Below are 11,030 nucleotides of genomic sequence, written 5' to 3'. Positions count from 1 at the left end.
TGCACCAACAGGCAAGAGAACATAACAAGGTGACCCAACACAGTTTTTTAAAAACCGGATCGGTCATGTAACTGAAAAAATCTTCGGCTCACGGTGTAATGGTTCAATTTGGGATTCAAACCGGATTCAACATAATAAATTATTATATATATTAAACACATTTCATATTTTATAATACTCATAATACTATAAAAATACATCAATAATATCTACATTGAACAATTAGCAATCATTTATAAGTTCATAAGCACATAACAAAAAAATGAACAAAATGATTGTTTGTTATTCAACTATCATCATATTCTCATTTATGTCCTTAAACTTTAAAATTTATCAATTATGTCTCGACGTATCACAAAATTTATCGTTTCTATCCTGACATAATTTTCTAATAAGTTTGTTGGACGAGTTATCCTACGTGGCACTCACCTTTGGTGAGTGAAAGCCACGTAGGATCCTACTTGGCTTTAAACATTAAAACAATTACATGTCATTTTTAATACTCAATAAACAAAACCAAAATCCTTGACTCAAACAAGTTTACCCCAAATCGATAAAAAACCTAGGCTCGAGTTCGTGAAGGACTGGAGATTAATGTGCAAGATGCACAAGTTCGCACCATTGGAATTGGAACCTGAAGGATTGTGTTTCGTGTGTTCATAGGGTGCAGAGTCGTGATCACTATGAGTTGTTTATTCTTCCACAATCAATTTTTTTTTGGTCATTTGTCGTGGAGTAGCAAAGTATTTGAAGCTTTTTTTTGTATTTTTTATCGAAATTTACATATAGGAAGGTTTTTATAATGGTTGAATTGGGTGATTTTGGTGATGCCCATGACAGTGCTAGTTCTGATAATGGCAGTCTGTATGACAGTGATGATAGGTCATTTGGTATTGAAGAAGATAGAGCTTGCACACGACAACTATGTTGACAGTGGAGTTGAGGCGGAGCCTTTGTTGGGTAGTTATAACAATGAGGATGAAGAAGATGTGCTTGAAAATAGTTGAGGAGGGATTACTGTGACTGTTAGGGGTCTTAGTGATGATGGCAATGAATATGAGGAGTTGCATAGTATTCCTAGTGATGATGGTATCTCTAAAGAAGGAATGCGTTGTTCTACATAATTATCCAAATTTTATTCTTAGAAAAGATGTGTCTCACTACACACAATATTTGCTAGTAGAGAAGAGTTCAAGGACGTAATGGTCAATATTTGCTAGTAGAGAAGAGTTCAATGATGCAATGGCTTCATATGCAATTTAAGGACAAGGGTAGTATGTTCCACAGGGTGTCAATTTTACTCGTATGCTTCCCAAACTCCCAATGACCCAGACTCCCAATGACCCAACGTGTATATTAAAGTCAAACTATTTGAGCAAACAATGTAACATTTTAACTCAAAACCTCACCCTCCAAATCTGCCTAAAGAACGTAAATTATTTTCTAAAAGCTTATGATCAGATTTAAAGTTAAACTATTTGACATTCATAAACAGATTAAAACTCAACTTGAGATCCATGCCAACTCTTTTATGTATGGAATGTCAAGCTCTGACCATATTACATAACATATACACAATCCATTGAAGAGAGGGCCAATGTGCACAGAAACAAAATACTTTGTCAACAACAACTGGCAGAAATTGACATAATTTTGCGACAAAATTGCCAAAAGGACCGTTTGCTAACACTGACATAACACAAACCAGTAACTGGTGACTGTTTGACTGACAGAAGCACAAAACATTCAAACTACAGCTGACCCTTACATGCAATTTTAACTGACCCAACACAATTTGCATCTACAGGCAACCAAAAGGGGCACACACCCCATCTCATAGCACACACTAAACTAAAAAAAGCTAGTGAATAGTAACTCAAATTAGATTTCGGGAAACATTCCGAAACAAGGGACTTGCAACATAGTTGATTGACCATTTCTCCTCCAACATTGTGCTTACAGCTTCACTTGTCTATCAAATAGCCAACTGAAAGGGATGGAGGGTCCTTCCTTGGCCCGCCCTTGAGCTCTCTCCTCCAGCCGTCTAATTCTTGGAGGTAATCCACAAATGTATTCCTGAGCCTTTCGTCCCTCACCAGAAAGTCCAGTTAAGTCCTCCACCTTCCATCTGCCCACCAAGAACTCCATTATATCTGCATAGTCTCTGGCAGTGTACACCCCGAGCCGTTGTGCAACAGCTGAGAAGTGTTCAAAGAGATTGTCATCATGACCATCGTACATCAGATGGGCAGGCATAGAGATTTTCTTTCTCATCATGTCAGCAAAAGCCAAGACAGTTCCATCTGGATCAATCTCAAATAGCTTTTCCACTATTTTGGTGTAGGCTGTCTCATGGCGCTTCTCATCAGCGGCAATTATACCACACATTTGAGCCAACTTCAGATCACCATGCTCTTTGGCATGCCTTGCAGTGTTCCCATGCGAGATGAAGGTTGCCCTCTCTTGGAACGAAGTATAGATGAAACCAAGATAGGGATTGTTCTCTGTGCGGGGATCCTATCAAAACACATATAAAAAGTTAAGACGTCAAAACCAAGAATTAAATGAGGATCATAAGATAAATCAATTCATATAGTACAAGTTTCCATTGGATTGTTTACAACAGGGAGAAGGGATGATGAAAACAGTATCATACGCCTCACATTTGTTGTTTGAGACACTCAAGGTTAATAAGCATGTGGATGCAGTATGTGTGCGTGGACATGCGGGTGTATGCATGTGTATCCATCACTCATGCAGACCAAACTTGAGAAAAATGTCAATTAATGCAGCAAGGATCTTACCATTCCTGACCCGATTAAATACTGAATTGTCTTCTCAATTTGCTTCATGTCTACCCGCCCACACAGGTAGAGATACTTGTTGAGAAGGTCTCCATGCCTATTCTCTTCAGCTGTCCATGCCCTTGTCCAAATTGCCCAAGAAGTTGGGCTTGCACCTGTTTCATCCCGAACCCCATCTAATGTGTTCAGCATTGTTTGATATGTTGGAAGAGCTTCTTCCGTGACCATATCTCCAACCAAAACAACAAAGTAATCATCTGGAATCTCTTTGGCCCTTTCCCTTAATTCCTTGACTTGTTCATAAAAGCCATCAGATGCAGGATCAGGCAGAAAATCTTGAGGTTGCCAACACTTCTCAACTGGTTTCAGGTGAACTAGGATGTTCTGGTCAGCCCAATCCTCCAAGGACTTAAATATCTCAATCTTTTGGGGAGGCATAGAGTGTGTAACTTGAAGGTGCACCTCTCGAGGAGGCATAAAAGGCTTCTTGAGGTTTTCTACCTCCCTGCATACAGAAAAAGAATTTCAAGTTTGTTATTTCAATCTCCATCCTGGTTAACTAAAAATAAAATTTAAGGCATTCGTTGGTTCATAGTAATCCTTGTACATAGTCATTCATCTAAATCAAATAGTTCCCTGCAAACACTACCACACAGAATAGGCAATCGTTTATTCCTGTTTGCGTCTTTTAGAAGTGAAACAAAAATGCTGATTTTATAAGCACGACCTCAGCTATCCATGTCAACATCTATCTATCCTTTGCCAAGTGTTCTCGTCCACGTGCACGGTAATGCAACCAGTAAACACCAACCAAATGAAAATGCCCCTTCTGCTGTTAAATACTTTAAGTACAATGCGTAAAAAACAAGCAGCAATTACATACTGCACAACCCTTCTCCCTTTCGAGTGAAGGGCTACAGACTACAGAGGTTAGGATGAGACCAATTAAAGCTAAAGGGGCGAAAAAAGTAGCTTCTCTAACAAACTAAGCCAATATTGTCCTGTCTTTTCATGAAAATTTGCTGCTGTTGTAGTTTATTTCACTTTCTTCTACCTGTTATCATAATATACTCCTGAAAGAAGCAAACTATAGTTCAAATGCAAGGAACAATGACAAAAAGATGTATGCCTCATTCTGGAATATTTTTCAGACACACCATTCCCATTCATGTTTCATGCTATCGAATATGCTGGACTGGCTAAGACATAAGTCACAGCATGATATCTAATCAATCACCCCATATTTGAATTTTGAAGAATTTTGACTTTATAAATGAAATCAACTCTTGCACCATTCTTAATCAGCAGGCATCTAAGAAGCACCGACACAGGGATTCACCATTTCTTCCAAAAACAAGGATATGGGTGCGGCTGGATATGCCATAGATAAATATACAAACTACAATATAACATGAAAAGAACCATCCAATTAACAAATGACTAATCAAAGACAGAGATAGAGAGGAACAATTACCAGAGAAGAGAAAATTATTGTCAAACTCAGAGAGAGGAACAAATTGGGTCTGGTTGTAATCAAGGACAAGACAGACGCAATCAAGGAGAAGAACGGGCGTGATCTAGGAGACGGAAGAAGAATAAGATGGTCTAGGGCACGAATATGGGTTTATTTTACAGGGCTTGGGGTCAAATACGGCCATTTTTTAAACAAAAAAGATACATCTTAAGCCCAGTTGAATCCCAGCCGTACTCGAATGTACCTGAGCCGTATCCCAAAAAAACAAAAGAGTGGGATTGCCGCTCCCTATGCGTTTTTCGGCCACACCCGTGGCGCCAGTGCGGGTGCCTTGGGGTCCAAGGCGTACTAGTACTTCCTTGGCAGGCATGTTATCATTAACCGGGTAGCACTAAATGTCCATGCCAACCAACAAATTGAAAAATTCTCTACAGCAGAATGTGCAACACAGCGCAGTTGCTTAATTAATTTTAGCCATCCAAACTCAATATCCAAAATCAACTCTGAAGGGCCACCAAAAGCACTCACATTTCATCAGTCTTTCATGTCATGACATTACTATCAAACAGCATTACTAATGCTTCATCTACAATAGCATACAAACTGTTGAAGGATGGCTCACAAATTAAATGATTGGAATTTGTGGTAAAAAAAAATTTTAAAACGGCCGAACAACAAACTTTGGCATGACTTGCATGCTATGCAACATGGTAAACATGCATCATCCAGAGGCATCCACAAATAGACAAAGCCAGTTCAACAACCATCAGCATGAGTAAACAACAAGTGGACAAGCATGTGGCAGTCAGAAACCATCAAAGCAAGTGCCGTGGAGGAAGATGCATCAATTACATATCATGTTAAAATACTTACAGAGAATCGTATAGATCCTATATTCAAAAAGAAATGTGTTAAGATTAGTTACTTTGGCAGTTTTCCATTCAACCCAATAGATTAACTTGTTAAGTTGGGACATTTCACATCATTTATACATATTTTAACACTCTCCTCACATGTGGGCTGGACAATCTGACAGCCCAACACGTGCACAACAAACAAGGCCTAAAACCAGGGCTATTCTCACACAAAGACCCACACTTGGGGTAACAACAAACAAACACAAAGGCCCACACTTGGGGAAACAACAAATGGGGGTTTAAATTGTGGAAGTTAAGGTTTGAACCTGATACCTTCCTGCTTCGATACCATGTTAAGGTTAGCTACTTTGTCATTCAACCCAATATGTTAACTTGTTGGGTTAACGCATTTCATGTCATTTATACATATTCTAACAAGATGAATATCAACTCCAACAGTCAAATAGGAACAATACGACACATTTTTTAATGATAACAAAAATCAATCTCTTTCTTAGAATAACTTTGGAAACAAACACCCATGCACTCCTTCAGAAATCATCTCAAGCTGCAACTTAAAGAAAAAAGGGCCTAACAACAAACTTTGGCATGACTTGCCTGCCATACAAGACACATGAATAAACATGCATCATCCAGAGGCATCCACAAATGGACAAAGCCAGTTCAACAACCATCAGCATAAGTAAACGACAAGTGGACAAACATGTGGCGATCAAAAACCATCACAGTAAGTGCCATGGAGGAAGACACATCAATTACATATAATGTATAAAATACTTGGAGGAAAAAAAAAACAATATATAACAGAAAAGATTGAAATTTTGAACAATATTTATGGCTTATCAAAATAATATTTAAACCAAATGAAAAAATGTTCATAACTTATTGCCAGACAAAGAAGTGTAATTTTATGAACATCTCCCTCTACATGAATTATTTGAATAGGGAGAAAGAAGGAAAAAAAAAATGAAAAAAGGAATAAGCACGGCACATAGCATTGAATGGGAGACGTATTACACAGATTACTCCAGAAAGCTTTATAAGAATGCAATTTAATGCGATAAATATCCTAATTCCTAACCACACCAACCCCAAAAGAATGAAAATGACAAGCAGACAACCAAAATGACAAACAGAAAACCGTGGAAGCATCGAAGACCTCAGATTAACCGTGCAAGCATTGAAGAACTCATATGATAGGAGAAACCATGCAATCACATAGAAATATCCCAATCACATCAATAAACAGCGTCAAAGCACCATGGGGAACGTCACAACATTGTCACTATTTACCACCTATTATCAAGCTATAAAGGAGAAACGCATTAATTTCGAACTTAAATAAGGGACAACACAAGAGCACTTATATGATTAGATCACAAAAAAGCACAAAGCAACAAGAACATGCATATACCCACCAAGAGTTTTCAACAATACCATTTCAATCTCACCCCAGTAAACTTGGTTTAATGAGAAACACATGATATGAATTCATTCAAAGACGGAATCAACGAGATCAGCATTAACCACAAAGAGAAACCTAGCTACAAGTCCAATTATAATGAGACAACAAAAACCCAGATCCAAAAACCCCAAGCCACATGCAAAAATCCACGATTGATAACAAAAATTGAACATAAAAACCATCAAGGAATCGATAAGAAATAAAAGAAGCACTCACTTGGAGCCAGAGCTGAGAGTTGAGGCCATGAAGAACTTGGGAGATCTGAGACTGGTCACTGGTGGGCGAGCAAAAGAAGGAAGCTTTTGGGCTTGAGTATGGAATAGATTAGGCTTAAGAGCCATGGCTTTGTATACCGATCGTTTTATGGGTACAGTTTTGAGTTTCCTCCACAGAACTGAAGAGCAGAGCGCGACAAATATAAAGCAAGCAAACAGAGAGAGAGAGAGTGGGGAGAACCGACCAGACAGAACCACAAAATCTGCCTACGCACCTGAGTCTCTAACAAAAATGCCCATCAAATTTATCGAATTTGCAAAAGTACCCCCTTCCAAAACAAATGTAGTTCCTGCAAATAAAATTGAGTTTTTTTATTTTCTTTCCCCTTTTTTGCCGTTCGTGTAGTGACAAGGTGACAGCACATTGTTAGGTAGAATTTTCTTCCAACAAATTATCCCTTTTTTAGCTGATACGTAATGCCATAAGAACAAAATATTTAAAATTTCTTTTTTATTGACCATACTACCCTCAACTATGGTCTTATTTCTAAATTTCAACAATTAAATATTTCTCTAACTTTGGTATGTTTGGACAGCCATAACTCACTCATTTAAACTCTGATTGAGACAATTTTTTTGGCGATGGAAAGAAGACTCGAATACCCACATGATTGTATCTAATATATTTTTCTAGATTCAAACATTTTAAAAAATAAATTGAGTCTCAAAGTTTATGCATTGAAGCTGTGTTTCTGACATTAGAGTGTTCGACATCAGTGTGGTTGGACAATCATAACTCACTCGTTTGAGTTTTGATTGAGAATGTTTTTATGGCATTCCAAAGAAGACTAAAATCCCACAGATTTTTGTCTGATACATATTTGGAGATCTGAACATTTTAGTGGTTAAATCTAGACTGCAAGTTTATTAATCGGAACTGTATTTCTGACATTAATGTGTTCGAACTGTCATAAATAACTCATTTGACCTTTGATTGAGACGATTTTTATGGTGTTTGAAAGAAGACTCTAAAACCAACAGATTTGTGTCTAATATTAATTTGAAGATTCGGACATTTTAGGGGTCAAATATAGATTCAAAATTTATGAATCGGAGCTGTATTTCTGAAATCACTGTGTTCGACGTCAGTGTATTTAGACAGTCATAACTCACTCATTTGAGGTCTGATTGAGATGAAGTTTATGGTGTTCAAAAGAAAACTCAAGTACCCACATATTTATGTCTAATACATATTTAGAGATTCAAACATTTTATAGGTCAAATCAAGGATAAATTTTGCACTAAAGATAAATTTTTGTTAATGTTTTGAGTTAATACCACTTTTGTACATCGAAAGATAGTCAGTGTTTCAATTTGTAAACCGTTGTTTAAAATGTTTCAATTTGATCACCCAATGATAAAATTATTTCTCGGGCAGATTTTTTCACTTTAGGGCAGTCAAACTGTATATGTGGCAATCAATATTTGGACAGTCAACTTGCTACACTTGCAGTTTGACTGTGCCAAAGTGTGAAAATCTGTCTGAGATACCAAGTTGAAATAATTTTATCGTTGGGTGACCAAATTGAAACATTTTAAACAACACTGTGCAAATTAAAACACTAACTATCTTTCGGTGTGCAAAAGTGGTGTCAACCCTTAATGTTTTCATCTTTTGTTGTGTTTTGTCCCCATCTGAGAATGACTTAGTTTTGTTTGTCTCGATTTATGGAATTTTAAACATGCAATGCAGATAAATAAACATACAGTGTAGATAAATAAATATGCAGTACATATAAATAAAATACAGTATAGATAAATTCACATGTAGTGCAAATTAATAAATATGCAGTATAGATAAATTCACATATAATATATATAAATCATATGTAGTGCAGATAAATTCACATGCAGTGCAAATAAATAAACATGTAATAAAAAAAGTGTAGTGCAAATAAATAAACGTGCAATGCTAAGTTATGATACGAAGCTAATCACTGTTAGTTTTTCCTTATTTTTATGTTTTATGTAACCTAAATAAGCAAGAGTCAAGTGCAAAATTAATATTAGCAAATCTCACACAAGCAATCGACTATTTTTAGTTAAAAATTAATTAAAACAAAAAAGATATGTAAAATAACAATTATATTAATGGATACGAATATATTAAGAAACTGAATTCTACAAAAAAAATAAAATTTTGAGGTGAACTTCACCTCAACGTGTCCATTTTCAAGTCTTTTGGTCTTACTTAAGTCACCAAGCATTATCGACATTTCCTCCCCGTAAGGAATGTATTTCTTGAACCAACCTTTGTTATATGAAAAGTGCCTACTTTATGATTTTATTCGTTGTTGCATAGGTTTTCTCTTTGACTTCAAACTAGCATTTTTTTTTTTTGTAATCTCTGGAAAGTTCTAGATTTTCAGAAACTATGTTTACATTATAGATGGAATGGTTTGTTGTCTTTGGTGTTGTCCTCATATGACATCTTTGCATCTTGACTCATCGCCTCCTCTACTCGTAGACATGTTGTGAGCACCTCAAGGGACAACTCCCAAGTCGCTTTGTTTTCAGTAACAAGTGTATTGAAAGCGCCAAGCGTAATATTATTCAATCTCTCTTATAAAAATTTTGTATTTGAATTATATCTTTACTGATATATATATCATTTTGATACTTAAAGTTAAAGTGATTGGTGCTTGTAAAGTGCTATATTTAATATTATATATACAACATTTGTACACATATATATAGGGTTAATACTATTTTTGTACACCGAAAGATAATCAAGTGTTCCAATTTACACATCATAATTTAAAACGTTTTGATTTAGTCATCAAAAAATCAAAATGTACCAAACAGATCACTCACACGGATTTTCCAAGTTTTGGGCCTTGTTTTTGACGCCTTGTTTTTATTGACCTGTGTAGTAAAATGAAAAACCAATCTGCTGAGATATCCACTATCCGAAATAGACGTGATGATTTGACCCCTGCTAACTGGTGTTCCTCCTAACCCAGGTGCTGCTGCTAACCCAGGTTGTGGTGCTTGTTAGAATGTGACCAAAATATGGACTCTTTTTTTGCTCGAAGTCTCCCACTATTAAAGTTAGAAATAGGGAAGGAAAAATGGGGTCCACGTGCAGATTAAGTTAAAAACAATTCATGGTTTGTTGAATTTGTGCAAAAAAATTATGCCCTATGTTGTTTCTTTCTTGGACTCTTCTTGGTATATTCGGTGGAGAGGTTCTTTGCGGGAACACGGCACTCTTTCTTTTATATAAGAGAGATGTGAAGTGCTGGTTTTGGGAGAGCCGAGAGTGAAAAAAACAATATTTGTGAGAGAGAGTCCGGTATAGAGATTTTGTTTGTTAGTTCTTGAGTTCAAGAACTTGTCTTTTTTGTAATTTTTCTTTATATTAGTGGAATTGTTCGTTGTTTTTCGCCTGAGCAGTAGGCAAATTACGTCGAACCTCGTTAAACCTTGTGTCTTCTTTCTCTCTTTTGTTTTCGCAAGTTTTCTATATTTGGTTTTGTTTCGTTAAATCCCAACAATGCTAACCCAGGTGGTGTGGCAGTCCTCAATGGGAATGTTCCCGCTACAGCTACTGATGCAGGAATTGGGAGTGTGGTTACTCTAACAATCTGTGTAACTCCATTCATTCCTAGTGAAAGACCCAAGAAGTACACCGGTATATACTTCAAGAGGTCATGACAACAGAAGATGCTCTTCTACTTGACAACCTTGAATCTTGCCAAGTTCCTAATGGAAGTGCGTCCCATTCTTTGAGTCGATGAGTCGGATCCAACGATTGTTGCTGCAATGCATGCTTGGAAGCATCGTGAGTACTAATGCAGGAATTATGTCCTTAATGGACTTGCTGATGAATGTATAATGTCTATTGTAGTATGCCTTCAACCAAGGAGCTATGGGAATCTCTTGAAAAGAAGTACAAAACCAAAGATGCCAGTACTAAGAAATTTGTGGCGGCCAAATTTCTTGACTTCAAGATGGTTATCATCAGTCAAATTCAAGAGTTTCAGATCATCCTACATGAAATACTAGCAGAAGGAATGAAGATCTATGAATCATTTCAAGTGGTAGTAGTCATAGAGAAATTGTAGAATTCACAGCATATAAACGCAACGGAAATTACATACCTCTTGTAGTATGATCGAATTGTTAGGAACT

General features: G+C 36.7%; 1 protein-coding gene across 1 annotated transcript; it reads right to left on the bottom strand.

Moving 5' to 3' along the window:
- Positions 1-1,559: 1,559 nt before the first annotated feature.
- Positions 1,560-7,071, bottom strand: LOC120005457 (stearoyl-[acyl-carrier-protein] 9-desaturase, chloroplastic). Its single transcript, XM_038855093.1, has 3 exons — positions 6,838-7,071; positions 2,805-3,309; positions 1,560-2,517 (listed from the first exon to the last, which is right to left on the bottom strand). The coding sequence occupies exons 1-3, from the start codon at positions 6,960-6,962 to the stop codon at positions 1,957-1,959; spliced, it is 1,191 nt and encodes a 396-aa protein (XP_038711021.1). The 5' UTR covers positions 6,963-7,071; the 3' UTR covers positions 1,560-1,956.
- Between the last annotated feature and the right edge of the window lie 3,959 nt (positions 7,072-11,030).

This window comes from Tripterygium wilfordii, chromosome 9, assembly GCF_013401445.1.
Source record: "Tripterygium wilfordii isolate XIE 37 chromosome 9, ASM1340144v1, whole genome shotgun sequence".
Lineage (NCBI taxonomy): Eukaryota > Viridiplantae > Streptophyta > Magnoliopsida > Celastrales > Celastraceae > Tripterygium > Tripterygium wilfordii.
The sequence above is the reverse complement of the archived record's forward strand: the minus strand, read 5'-3'. Positions and strand labels throughout refer to the sequence as shown.